General features: G+C 38.9%; 2 protein-coding genes across 2 annotated transcripts in view; one reads left to right on the forward strand and one right to left on the reverse strand.

The window, feature by feature from the left end:
- Nucleotides 1-1,226: 1,226 nt before the first annotated feature.
- timm44 (translocase of inner mitochondrial membrane 44 homolog (yeast)) lies at nt 1,227-13,019 on the reverse strand. The gene is made up of 13 exons (XM_079647737.1): nt 12,930-13,019; nt 11,015-11,119; nt 7,713-7,880; nt 7,541-7,621; nt 7,236-7,385; nt 6,546-6,679; nt 6,332-6,417; nt 5,983-6,075; nt 5,339-5,463; nt 4,316-4,366; nt 4,058-4,147; nt 3,634-3,744; nt 1,227-2,707 (listed from the first exon to the last, which is right to left on the reverse strand). Exons 1-13 carry the CDS (start codon nt 12,957-12,959, stop codon nt 2,588-2,590), a joined length of 1,344 nt encoding a protein of 447 aa, XP_079503863.1. The 5' UTR covers nt 12,960-13,019; the 3' UTR covers nt 1,227-2,587.
- LOC307017866 (ras-related protein Rab-11B-like) overlaps nt 10,999-15,000 on the forward strand; it is an 8,992-nt gene continuing 4,990 nt past the window's right edge. Inside the window, exons 1-2 of the mRNA XM_079647738.1 lie at nt 10,999-11,137; nt 14,298-14,584. Of these exons, the coding sequence (XP_079503864.1) occupies nt 14,302-14,584 (283 nt within the window). The 5' untranslated portion in view covers nt 10,999-11,137; nt 14,298-14,301. The remainder of the gene's footprint in view (nt 11,138-14,297; nt 14,585-15,000) is intronic.

A 15,000-nucleotide genomic window follows, 5' to 3' on the forward strand; every position in this document is an offset into this window, starting at 1 on the left:
TAGTGGCACTAGAGGAAAGCTCATGAAGTGAACAGAGTATGGCCTCTGGTTTAAAGGAGTTCATTACATTTCAAGATTTGCTGAAGGTCAAACCAAACAAAATATTAGATGAAATGTCAGGCCTCAAACAACCTTATTTTCTGGAGAACAAACATACTTTATTCAAAGGCAATCTGTCCAATACCTTTTGAGGTGTCTTGCAGTTGAGCAGCTGTAGGCAGGGAACACGTTCTCATGCTGGTACTTAGTTACAGGTTTTCACTTCATCTCTCTTTACAGCTTATCATGCACGTTTAGCAACGAATCCACCCAGTTATCCCAAAATCCTCAACGTGTGCTGTTTTACCCCCAGGAGTGACACAAGTCAACAGCACACACACAGGATGGTGTGCATAGTGTGACTATCAGTCATGTTTTTCAGTTAGTAACACCATGTCAAATTGTTTTTAACGACAACTGTTAAACGAATAAAACATGCTGAATTGGTTGCGGTAAAATCCAGGCACTAAAGATATTCATGAGGAGCTTCTCCTTCACAGCTATGGACATTTCTTCCAATGAATGAAAATGTAATCGAGGACTGAGAGTTCAGTACAATCAAAATGTGTTCAATCTTCAGTGACATGTGAGTATCATACTGTATAATGTCAAACCAGTCATCACATCAGTACAGTAATGTGCTTATTCATTCTTTGTCTTCAGCACTAACCCCTTAAAAAAACGACATAAATAAAAGTAAACCAAATACTTCAGTAAAACAAACGGCTGAAAAATGTACAACATGAGATGGCAAATGATCCTGAAACAATGAAGCTGCCATGATGACATATGATTGTGGTCGCACCCAAGCTTACAAAGAAGAATTACTCCACATGTAATATATGTACAAGGAGTTCAGAGCTTATATTAATATGTAGATACAATACAGTTCTTCTTATATAAGGGTGTACAGAATATACAGTCTTGATGCCCAATGCTTTGCAACTGGAAAAAACACAAGACGGCTTATTCTGTTTCATCCAGTTGTTTGTGTTTTCTGTGGTGCATTAGCCGATCTGAGCTACAGTACACATGACATATGGTTCAAGCGTTTTCTTATTTGGTAAACTATTTTACTTTTGATACATTTCTGATGTGTAAGCTAGTAGGGACCATCACAGGTGAATTGTGATTTTCTTTCAATGGTCATTTGGCCTACAGAAAATAAAACTTTTCTCTAAAAAAAACTAAAGAATGTCAAATTATTGTTATTTTTCAACTTCTCTAATGTGTATTTTAATGGTGATTCGAACACATTGTCGTTAAGGGGTCTTTAATGGGATGGACATACTCCTGAAAGTGGACGTTATATTACATTGAGCGTCTGCATAGGAATAGTGATTACAAGTTTTTTGGCAGATCTTCACAGATTTAGGCAGATGATGAAATCCTTATTATAAATCTCATGGACCTTTGAGACTCTGTGCGAAGTTAGAGTTGCAATGACGCCTTAAAGTTGTATTCCAGCCTTTAAATTCTGCAGTCTATCACAGTTTGGAGACTCACAGGAGACACGTTTTAAAAGGAATGCTTCAAATAAAAGTAACAGAGGCTTACATATCTTCATTTTTATTTTTGAGTACGAGTGAAGGTTGAAAAACACCGGATCCTATATTTCCCATACTGCAAGTTAATGGCCTCTTTAGTTTTTTCGGCGTCAGATCCTTTCTGCCTATTAAATGCTCTTTTCTTTCCAAATCCTAAATTCACCAAACAGGGTTTCTGTTAGAAATGTGTTGTTTCAAGTCCAATCTGAGGAAACTGATGAAATCATCAGGGTTCTTTTATCAGAATTGAAAAAAGCTTCCTCCTATTTGTACAGGTTGAATAGACTCCTCGTCTCAGGTGAATTCATCTGCTTGTGTCAAATCATGCGCCCCTTCAACTTGAAGCATGTTTTCTATGAAAACCGGTCTCTCATGTCCCCCTCAGCTATGTTTGTTACTGCACATCACACTACCCAAATGTTCATATCCTGTTGACATCATTTGACAAAGAGAGAGGAGATTTAACTTAGTTTTAGGCTTCAGATATCCCTCTCAAGACGCAGGTGCCATGTCCATTTTAGACTTACCATCTTCTTGGATATCCCCACCAGACAGGTATGGAGTGACTGTACCATTGAATGAAAGCCAGTTTGTAAAAAAAAATGTTGTCCATTCAAAATGAATAAAAAAGGTTCTGCTCCACATGGAAACCCAAACACTAAGCCAACCAGTGCAAGAGACAACACACACACACACATTGATGGACCCCCGGTTGTCAATGGATATATCATATACTGCTAGTTTGTCCGTATATCCTCGCTCCATAGAGCTTATGAATATATACATGTGCACATAAATCCTCTGGAAAGCAATGGGAAATGTAAGTGTGTGCAGGTACAGTCTCTGGCATGACACAGGAGCAGGAGCGCATTGTTTACTCAGAAGTTATGTGTGTGAGTCAGTGTGTGCAGGTGTTCCAAGCACATCCTTGTGTCTGCCCTTCTTCACAGTTAGCGTGTCCCATGTCAGCCTGTTCACCTGCGCTTCTCCTTTTCCTCCTCCTAGAGGGCCTGCTCCGTGCTGGAGGCGGAGATGTCCAGGAGTCTCCAGGCTGCGCTGGGATTCAGCTCCTCCTGATCCCGACACAACGCCCAAACATACATCATCCTCATCACCTTCTCCTGTTGAGGGAGGAGGAGAGCACATGGTCAGTCCTGCTCTAGACTTTATACTGTTTTCAGGCATATATTATAGGTCTCAGATATATAAAATGTCTATGAAGTGTTTTGCTCAAAATACCAAACAGATCACCCGTTCTAGCCATGCCTCATATCCCTCTATTTCAGCCCTGTTAGAGAACTGCTGATTCCGGGTCCGTATCTGAAACAGTACGGAGCTCAAATGCTTTCTCTCTCACGGGTTTACCACAAGGTGAGTTCCTTTTTATTTCCTGCTTTTTTACACATACTCTCTCCAGTACAGCGTTAGCTCTGAGTGTTAGCGATGCTTGCGAATGTAAACAAAGACCATATTACTTTCAAAAAACGTCACGCATTGTTTCTGATAAAGCGGCGTTTCTGATAGGCCCGTGGGCCTAAAGCCAGCACACATTTCCGATATTACGTCAAGACCGCAGCAAATCCGGATCAGCTCCGTTGTACCCCCGTTTTTAGAGATTTGGGTACGGAGGAAAATAGAGAGGGTTGTATTTTCTGACTTTCTGAGTCTCCTTACACCCCGTGCACATATATTCATGTATACAAGACATCAAAGAGTGCATTTTGCATGATAGGGGACCTTTAAAGAGGGTTTGTCTGTTGTGAACTGGAGTGGTATGAAGGGCTGCTTATCTTTAGTAAATATGTTCCCTAGAGTAGAAGAATAAAGTAAATATAAGTATCTCATACATCCCCACTGCAAAACATTCAAACTAGTCCTATCGCTACATCAAACCTGTGAAATTCAAAGTCATAAATTCAGATGCAAACTGAGAACTGAGAAAACTCTGCTTAACTGAGCTCCTTTCAACCATTCCAGTTGTTTGGGTCCTTGAAATAACTTATATCAGATGTTCTATTCATGTGCAGTTGATGAGGAGTTTACTGACCGGATCTCCTTCCACAAGGTCTCCTTTGGGGCTGCGGATCACCATGACAACCTGAGCCTGGAAGGTGATGATCAGCACTGGGCCCTGGTCCATCATCTTACCCATCGCTAGCTACATCACAGGGAGAGACAACGAACACACTCATTACATTTGAAGGAAACATTTAACATCAGGTATTAAATGATATGATACCAATCAGATATCATCTTTTTCCACATCTTAGAAAAGCTGTTGATAAATCATTTGTATTGATGCAATACATGACTCATTTATTCAAACGGCTGCTTCTTTTTAACTCTTTAAAAGCAATATTTAAGCGAAATATCTTATAAACTCTGGATTTTTAATTCCAGTGTCAAATACTCGACAACTCAACAATCGTTTTAGCCTATACCTCAATGACGGCTAATGAACAAGCACTTACATCTATGTTATCAATGTCCAGGATTTTGGACTGGAAGAGCAGCCCCAGAGCTCTGGCCTGCTGGATGGGGTGAGCCAGCTGACTGTACGTCTGAGGAAGGGCAAGGAAAACACGTTTAGCAGAAGAATGGACTTTCACACACACTACTATACAAGATATATAGCAGCATGAAGAAGTCGGAATGAAATACAAATAATGGTTTATTATTTTAGAGCTTAATGAAATTTAAAATGTAGGAGGCAGCAGTATGTTACTCACAGCTTCATAGCACCAGTCTTTTAATACATCCAGCTCTCCACGGATCATAGCCTGAGGAGAGGACAGAGACACTGAGTCAACAATGATTGTTTACAACAGGAGAGGGCATTTCACAAAGCCAGCGGAGACAGTAAACACATTTTATTTGGTTGAATCTTGCCTGTTTCTATTGTTTTGTCAGAATGAGAGTCAAGTTCATTGCCAGGTACGTTTGCACATACAGGGAATTTGCTTTGGTATCTGGTGGTGCAAACATAACAAATAAAAAAAAACGTTGCAAAGTAGGAAAAAAAGAAATATATAAGGATAATAAAAATATAAGTATTTTTAAGAAACAATATAGCATTAAAAAAGGATGCTAAAGACAAGTATTTACACAAAATGTAAATCTAACTATACAAATAACCTTAAAAGCGAGAAAGAAAGAGGAAAACACTTAGGACAATGAGTATATGTGGCAAAATCACAGTGTATTATATTTTAAATGGAGGGTTGTGCAGACATATGTGCAAAAATGTGCAAAATGCAGTCAGAGAGTTGAGCATGAACATGGCTCACAGTATTAAGAAAGAACAAAAAGGAAAAATAACAAGATGTAGTTCACATGATGATCATTAATGTAATTGTGTGTTTAAAGACAGCCCATTGGGCCAAATTCAGTGTGATTAGACAACTGTAGACCACATCACTCTGATTTGGCTTCCCATTGGTTGGTAACCTAAATAATTAGCTTTTAACTCATCATCAACTCTTGACCATGAAGGACGTAAGCATTCGTTTAATGTTTTCTCGGATCAATAATCAAAAGGACTTGGAAATATTTAAAAATCTGACAGCTCCAACTTGACTTTACTCATTCTAACACAAATGACTTAATCTGATCTAAACTGGAGTAAAATTACAAATGTAATGAAGTAAGACACTTCATCAGTAATTATTTTCCTCAGGTATTGTGCAAAGAGAGTGTGGATGAAGAAGTTAAAAAGTCAAGGACACACTGACAGAGTAGAAGAGTCTATTTACCTCCAGTATGTTCGGGATGATGTCTTTCTCACACTGTTTGAGGAAAATGTCTTTATCAAAGGTGGGGTCAGCCTTCACAATCTCCGTCAGCACCTCCGACATTTCTGTCTTAGAGAACAGACCGCCTGGAAAACAAACACTGACTAAATCAACATCAGCAACACAAACACATCAGTCTCTACTATAGATGGGATGTTAACAACTATACGTTTATAACCCAAGTCTATGCTTTTCCAATTCCTTCATTTGTCTATAAAACATGCTGTGACAACATGAAGCATGCATTTCATTCTTTACCGCTCAGTTAGGAGAGTGGAGCTGCTTTAATCACTAGAGTCAACCATCATAACAGGACTTATGAAGGTGGAGAAAATCCCTTGTATGCACTGGACAAAAGCTATTTCCTTAAACTGCAGATATTATTATTGTTGTAATAGCTAATATAGCTTAAATAAGCAAACATGACTTCTTGTTTGATCAATCTGACTGTGGAAATTGCCAACGTACATGAAAGGTCATGTTTTATTCTGTTCAGAGAGCAAAGTATCCATAATATATAGATCAATTTAGCCAAAATAATCCTATCAAATATTATGATAATGAGAAGAAACCTAAAATGAACACAAACTAATGCCGGGCATTACCTAGGAATCCAGTGACAGTGTCAGTCACAGCTCTGGATGCTCTGACGACCGCATTGTCACTCTCATCATATTTCATCTTAATATCAAAGAATCCTGTAGGAAACACAAAGGGAGAAATGGAGTAAGGGTTTTTCAGCGGTTAGGTAGGATGGAGAAAAAGATCACAGAGGGCTCTATGTATGGTCTGGTTAAAAACACCATTTCTAAACGGTTCAAATGTATAATGCAGTGTAGTGTAGAGAATGTGGTGCCATCTGCTGCCTTTAATGGGAACTACACATGTGCACAATGTAGGAAGTTTATTATATAACACAGTATCTAAGAAGATACAATCTGAGGATTTCCTTACTGTTAAAAACGACATTATTGTCCTTAAAGTCCTTCCACTGCTGGTACCACTTTGAATCCTTGTGGAGAACGACACCCATATCCTCCCTGCGTCACAGAATACAAGAAAATCACTCTTATCATTTGAGATGTTAACAACATAAATACAGAGCATACATTCCAAATGGAGATGTGTGATTACAGAACAGGTGAGAGGGGACACAGGTTTGACTCACTCATTGGCATCGAACACTCTTGTGTCGCCGTCTGCTCCTTTGGAGGAGAAATCGCTCCTCTTCCTCAGGTGTGGGGGGGCTCTGTAAGAGCCGTCATCCCCGACATCTATCTCATTCTTCATGGACTCCACACCCTGCACAGATCACAAACACACGTGTATAACTGGACTTTACTGGACATGTATATAATATGTTCAGTTCACCTGATGAGCTGAACAACTGCAGTCTTTCTGTTTAGAGCTTACATTTAAAAAGTACATTTCTCCCAATGGTCTGACATCGTTCAGTCGTTTGCTTAACAAGCTCCTGGAGCTGACAGGCCAGAGCTACATTACCCTCTGATATCTAGTATTTGAGATCATAGTGGTTTCTCTCTATATTTATATTTATCTTTACATTTCAAACTGTTAACTCGTTTGCAACAGATCCAGGAAAATATTGTCATCATTTGAGAAACAAAATGAACAAAAAACCAAACCGTTTGGCTGTGGTAATTATGTTTCATTCTAAATGAGCGCTGGCATTAGTTTGCGAATGTGTGAGTGAGTTGATTGGCACAGCAAGAACTTTGGCCCATAAACCACTGCTTAGTATTATCTTTATGCATCTAAAAATAGTAGAGATTATAGTGATATTGTCCTTTTGAAGTTGAACCTGTAAACTTATGGATATTGAGTTTTCTCTTCTGACCTGTGAGATGGCCCTGAATGCACCGGTTTTGCCCAGTTTTTCTCCTCCTTTGGACACAGACTCTGCAGAGTGCATGGCTGACTTGGCAGCCCCCTCCACACTTTCCTTGATCCTCTTCCCAATGTCAGTACGAGTTACTTCCTCAAGACCCTAAAGACCAGAATGTGAGACATCAGACACACACGAAAACAAATCAACACAAATGCAATTATTCAGTCCATAAAGGTGCCTTTCCAGAAACTTAGTGTAACCTTTTTTCTGATTACCGTTTTATTGGTAAACCAGAGGAAGTACTGAAACCTTACCTCCTTGACGGTCTCCGACAGAGATCCAAAGGTTTTCTTAAACACCTCGGAAGTCTTCACTGTCTCAGACTCTATAGATTTCTATTAAAGAAAAATAAATACATATTTATTATTCAAAGATAATTGTTATCGTCTAATATAAGAGAGATTGAAAACCAAATATTGCTCTCACATATTTCCTGCGGGCTTCTTGGAGAGCATCGGACTCGTCAAGCCGCTTGGCCTCTTCTCTGAACTTCTTTATGTTGTCTTTCATATCCTGATTCTTGTTGAATTCCTGACGCAGGTTATCCACAAACTCTCCCAGAAAACCTTTACGACCTCCGGAAGCATATCGAACCTAATGAGATAAACAGAAAAGAGGACATTAGTTCAACAGATGTACAATAAGAGTGAACAGATCATCAGTGCATGACATTAAGGATTTTTTACCCTGTGGGCCATCTAAGCTAATTTACAGATGGCCCTGAGCCTAGGGGTGGGCGATATGACGATATATATCGTCGAGACGATATTAGGTCTCCATGATATGCCTTTTCAGAGATATCATATCTATCGTGATACAGAGAGTCACTCAGTCATAGAATGTGAGTGCTGCGAGATGGCCATGCAGTCATTGCCCCTCGGTCCGGCCGTGAAGCCCCGAAAATAATTGTACGTCCTACGGCCACCATGGCCTGTGTGCCCCTGATAATGTTAAAATCTCGAAGTTGCTTTAAAAGCGTCAGAACAGTGGTTTCTGAACTGCATTATGCTGCGTTCACAACAGATGCGATGCGAATATTCTCACCGCAGCTGTCAGCTGTGTTTACTCCTGTCATTCAAACAGGACGGCTGGAGAGGGGGCGGGGCTTATATCCATGTAAATACTGTGGTGGAAACCAACTACGACAAAATTAACTTATTTTACCGTGATTTAATTGTAATAAACGTTTCAAAATGATGCCGAATAACTACATACTGATAATGGTTAGTAAAAACCAAGCTGTCTAGTCAGGATTCAGACAGTATTGCACTTCATTTATTGTCTTGGTTGATTCTATTGGCTTATATTTTATTTTATCAATAAGGTATTTATATTGTTTTTCCCTTTTTGAAACAGATGTTCAGTTATGCTAAAGTCTTTGATTGCACTTCAAGTCTAAAGTTTACATTTTAATTGTTTGGCACTGACTTTTCCTCATTGATGTTTTATGTTTTACTTAGTTATGTTTTACTCTTCTTTCATGTTTATTGATGTTACATCACTGCTAGTGCTACCTAAAACAAAAAGTGAATTTTTATACTGAGAAACTGTGCCTTGAATATTTTTATTTTATTTAGCAAGAGAGTGCACTTTACTTGGTGAAGAAACCAGTGTTAACGTTTGTTGTGTAGGCCTACCTACTTGAACATTGAGGAAGCCATATAAATATTCCTGTTGAATTGTTCATTCAGGGATTCATTGCAGAATTAAAACCAGCTTGAAATGGTATTTTGGTCCGTTACTCCTTTTTATTTTAGTTTTTGTTACCTTGTAGGTGGTTGTACTGTTAAGTAACATGAAAAATAACCATAATAACCGGCATGAAAAAATATTGTGATAAATATTGTCTATCGTGATACTGCTTAAAAAATATTGTGATATTATATTTTTAAATATCGCCCACCCCTACCTGAGCCCAATAGAGATTGCCCTGAAAAATGCGCGCGGACGAAATGACGCACGAAGGGTTTGGGGGGCCTCCCCCTAGAACATTTTGATTTGTGCAGGTCTTAGATGCTGTCTGGTGCATAGACTGAATTATAAGATGAACCACCACAATATTATATTGTAAAATTTAAATGTTATTCTTCATTTCACTTGTTTGTTTGTTCTTGTTTGTGTTCGCTCGCTTGCATAGCTATAAGAAATACTTAAAAGGTGACCTATCATGCAAAATGCACTTTTGTACGTCTTTTATACATGAATATGTGTCCCCGGTGTTCCAGGGAACTCACCAAGTGTCAGAAAACACAACCCTCTCTATTTTCCTCCATACCCAAATCTCTTAAAAAGGGGCTGCAACGGATCTGATACAGACTGATCCAGATTTTAACACTTCTATGACGTCACAAAAGTGGCGCTACGGCTATTGGGCCAACTCCACCAATCAGGAGGAGACAGCCACGGACATTGCCGTTCGAAAGCGCTGGAGACGCTGTAGTACATATGCCAGGCCTACAGATGGTGCTGTTCTCACAGAATCAGCCCAAGCAAAGACAGTGTTAAATTGAGCGAAATGAGGAATGGCTAAAATGCATGATCTGTTTGGTATTTTGAAAAATAAAAAGTATAAATATGCCTTATATAGGTATGGTCCTACACTATATTATTCAAATATAGCATGATAGGTCCACTTTAAGTTGTTGGTCAAGACACTTTCCATCTGATGAAGGCAAATGCCTTCCCAGATGTAAAAAAGTAGAAAACATTACATTCAGTTATAACTGCCAAAACAAACATTATTTACACTATTATGGCCCCTGTTAAAAATGTTTGTAATGTTGTCTACTGTAAGTTGGTCAAACAAATGCCTCCTCATCCGGAAGCTAACCGAGCAGACCCGAGCAGCAGTCGAGAGGAGCCGAGCGCATCCGCGAAGCACACAAAATGGCGACGTCAGAGTTGCCGTTAGCCGGCAAATCTAAATCTCTTCGGTCAAAATGTCCGGTCAAAATAATTTCCCTTTAGCGCAATACCGCTTCAGTTGCGCCACTTATGTGACAGACAAGAAGAGTATGTGACAGACAAGAATAGTCAATTCTAATGTGTAACACTTAATGTGGAGAAAGAGATGTCCTGTATGGGTTGATTGTGCGTTGATCTGTTGGTAATGCCTCGGGGTTCCGGTGGGCATGTAAACAAATGCATAATGCTGCGCTATACTTTGTGGCCTCACCCAGTTGCATAGCGACACTTATTGTTTAGGTCTCTTTTAATAAGCAGGTAGTCATATCATTAGCTAGAACTAGCTGGATCTGATCGATATGGTGAGACAGCGGTGAGCGGACAAAACACATCAGGTTAGAAAATCACACGTAGCTATTTTAATTACCTCTCAAACTACCTAAACTAGTTATAGATATGTTTAGTTTTACTGTCGGGTCACTCATTACTGGATCCGCGAGCTGCATGATACTGGCATAATAGATTGCCCGATCGGGCAACCAGCAGGTGAGGCTTCATTGCCCGAGCTAAATACTAGATGGCCCCGGGCCATCGGACAGTCGTTAATCTTGAGCCCTGATCATTAACATACAGTGTTTCCAAGTCCTTTCCAATCAGGAATTAACCAGCATCCATGCTCTATTTAATAACTAACTATGAAAACATGACATCACTTTCTAACTAAAATGTATTCTTGAGAGTACACAAACAACTGAGCAGTTTCTTTGATGTAATTAACAATGTGTATGTGTGCTTTAAAGGTAACGGTAGCAGTCAGCGTGTACCTGCACAGTTGCAGCTGGACTCCTGTGTAGCTTGTAGGCGTCTCCTCTCCACACTGAGGGGACCAGAGGCCGGGAGCAGAGGGCCACGGCCCGTCGGCCAACCAGCTGCAAGGGACAGAGACTGTGAGTAACAAACAACTCTGTGGACACTGCAGTGGATGGAGAATAAAGCTGCAAATAAGGAATATTTTCACAAACAGTGGGCAGTTGCTTTTCTTGGAAATCATTGTATGTATAAAATGCCAGAAAATAGTAAAAAAAAAAAGATCCCAGTCGATGTCCAACGTGATTACTTTAAATGATTTGCTGGTCTAAAGCTTTAATATTATGTAAAACTGAGAACATCTGGAAATCTTCATACATTATTACATTAAAATTGACAATAACGATTAATCGATTAATAAAATAGCAGTACAATTTTGTTCTGACAGTGAACTAATCAAATAGTCAAATAATCGTTGCAGCTGTAATTGAGAATAGGTAACAGGTTAATGGAATACTAATGAGTTAAGCCCTCACAGTAATATTGAATAAAGAAATCAAATACGAGACAAGCGGGCAAAGCAGGAGTCAAGTTGTTGTGATGATACTTCTAAGGATCACATATATTAGGTGTCAGCGGTTCACCAACCAGGTGACAAGTAAAACCGTAACAGATGGTTGAAACTACAAACAAAACTTTGCATCCAGTGTTACTAAGATGTGGTCGACCACACACCTCTAGAACAGCTGTGCCCTTAGAAAGACACTTTGTTGTTTTTCTGATGCAATCCCTATACATGTCACAGGATGCTTACTTAATTCACGAAGAAGTACACCTGTTTGGCAAATTCTGTATTTTTCATGCTTCTCAATTAATATATTCAGCTTTTACATTGATGTGTCTCCTCTCTGAATCTGCATTGGTAGGGGCTTTAAATATTATAGGTAAAATGTATGACACTGTTGTTCTATTTGTGCCAGTGTTACACTTATGTGACCCAAATAGGAATTTCCCATATGTTGAGTTGTTACTGCTAATGTTTTAAATTGACATGTTAAAACTTTTAACATGTCATAATCTATTTAATCTAATCTAGATGAGTATTACAGGAGATGGTGCATGAGTTGTAATTAAATAAATCACATTTTGATAGCATGACAGCAACAAAAAGACCTGCCTGTAAAGCACCAACACCTAAACTGATAGGATTTGGTCGACAATTTGGTCTCTTTATTGTTGTTGTTGTGGTTGTTGTTGTTGTTGATCTTCAAGTGTCACATAACATAAAAGGTCACAGATTTAGGGTCATCTAACATTTGAGTCTTTTTAGTAGGCTACTACAGAGTACCAATACACCATGGCGTAAAATATGTTAAACATCCGTCAATAAATATGGGATTTAATATGATAAAACCATTGGCACTGTTATTCTTAGCCATGTAACAAACTATGATGAGTCACATAATTTGGTGTAAAACCAGGATTAACGTTAGTTACTCAAAAATGTGAAGATATTATACCACCTTTATAACGCTAGTTACTTCATCAGGAGATTATACCATTAGTATTAACGCCTGTTTATAACTGAACGATGAGTCAGTATCTGGCTACATCTATGCGTCTAAAAGGCTTGCTTTTATACCACATTTTGCCGCTTTCAAGCCCATATACACAGACATTTTCCCACCAAGAAACCCAAAAGAAGAATATCATTTTAGAGAATGATAGGTGAACAAGAACATTGAGAACCCGCAATCCGTCTGATGCAACAAGGCCTTTTCTAATGGACATGTTAATAACACACTACGAAATCTCACTCACAAACCAGACATTAGAAATAACTAACTATTAGCCGTATACTTCTACTCCCTTTGCACAGTTATTCTCTAAACACTTAAAACCTGTAATGAAGGACATGAATGGTTGTCTAACCTCGTAGCACCGACACACAGAGGCTGCCATCTTGATCTTCAAATGCGCCGAGCTGGAGCTACACGTGCGTCCTTGCTGCAGCAGCTGACCTTCCTCTCAGCCAATAGGAGCGCAGCTGAAGGGCTGGGGGCGAGGCCAGCTGTCAGCAGCACTGTAAAGGGAGAATCCACCCAAAAAGTAACCTACATTGTGATTTTTATTTGACATTGCCCACAAACTGAGTGGCTGTGCAGGTTAACAAATCGGCACATTTAAGACTGGGTTATTAACTGACTGGGTTATTAACTACTAAATATCTCTTTTAGTTTGTTCATCTTATAAAGTAACTGTTTGTAATTTCAATTCCAATCTTTAAAAAGTCTGCTGTCTGTGAGTAAACATAGCTTTTATAACTTAATATAGCTGGAGAATTTCCTCATGTATAAATACACAGCAGACTGACAAAAAGCACAGAAAAAGCTAAACATAAAGAATTAACAAAAAAATAAAACGTAAAAATAACGAACAATAATAGAAAAACTGACTATGACAAAAGTATGACACTTGTTTTATCTGTTGTATAGTGTAATTTCAGGTATCCTTTTTTTTTTAATAATAAGGCTATTCACCTCCATTTTCTTTCATACTTCCTCATTTTGTATTCCCTTATAACCTAATGCAACTGATTTATATTCATTTTCTTTCCAGTCTTGTATTCAGTCTCTGTGTAGTACAGAACAACTCCACCGTGACATTACTATTAACCTCTTAAGTATGGTTCATTAAAAGAACTCAGTGGTTTCAGACTCACTGTTGGCCTTGAATGTATTAAAGCACTGCTGCTTCTGAAATACAGTTCTTATTATCTGTATAGGCTATTATGTTAAAGATAATCAGAATCAAGTGCATTGCCCTGGTACGTTTACACATACAGTAGCCTACAAGGAATTTGCTTTGTTATCTGGTGGTGCGAAAATAAACAATCTAAGAAAATATGAAGTAATAGTAGGCACAAAAAAAAGAAACATAAGGATAATAAAAAATAAGTATTTTTAAGAAACAATTTAGCATAAATATATATATGATAAGATACATTTTATTGATCCCAAATTAGGACATGTTTTCGTTGCAGCAGCATATAAAAACAGGGCTTTGCACATACATCTATCTGACAAATAGAATACTATTGAAGGGCCAAATAACAGCTAACCCAATATAAAAGTGGGATATTAATCACATTAAGTGAGCAAAGAATGGAAAGGAATTTAAATGTAACATTTTCTTTAAATAACTATTGTAAAAACACCACACAATGTTTTTGGAAAACCAACCTTCTACAGGTGAACTTACCTTAAAGGATGGCCTGACTTGTTCCTTATTTACATTCAGATGGATGTTGTCTCCCGGCATGCCGCAGAGCGCCTCCCTGCGGCAGCGATGTGAACTGCAGGACTCCTCCCCTCCCGCCGCAGAGTTGGAGCTCTCTTTCTGCGTCCAGCTCGCATTGACAGCCAACACTGGCGCAGAGTCTCAGCGCAAACCTTTACCATATTTTCCTGACACAAAACGACATTTAATAGCCATACTTTCCACACATTCTCTTCCGGAGACAAGCGTCGGAGCGGCCTCGTCTAGAATGGGGAACCGAGACGATGAATACGATTTCTTGTTCAAAGGTAAAGAAAAAAAAGATGACTGCATTCCCCCTTAACACAGACTCACACCGACAAAAGCTATTCTTTAATAACACCTAAACATCTCTTATTGTGTCATTTTCGCTCACCAGTTATGCATTTTCTGAGGAAACAGACTAATGTTTCCCCAGAAACTGCTCGGATGATAGTCGGTTGGGGTTATTACAACATAATGCTGTCATTGTAACATTACAACGCCTGCAGCTATATTTATAGGTAGGATGCAACACCCTATCCGTGCTCTGCCTTTGTATTAAACTTTCATCAACTCGTAGAGCAGCATTGATGGTGTGGACGAACAGCTTCCTTCTTTATTTAATGACATCTGATGTTGTATTCCTCCCTATGGGGTTTATTAAGGGCCTGGCTAATAGCCTCTCTCCTGATCAATACTCGTT

Source organism: Notothenia rossii (genome assembly GCF_949606895.1).
Source record: "Notothenia rossii genome assembly, chromosome: 9".
Taxonomy (NCBI): domain Eukaryota; kingdom Metazoa; phylum Chordata; class Actinopteri; order Perciformes; family Nototheniidae; genus Notothenia; species Notothenia rossii.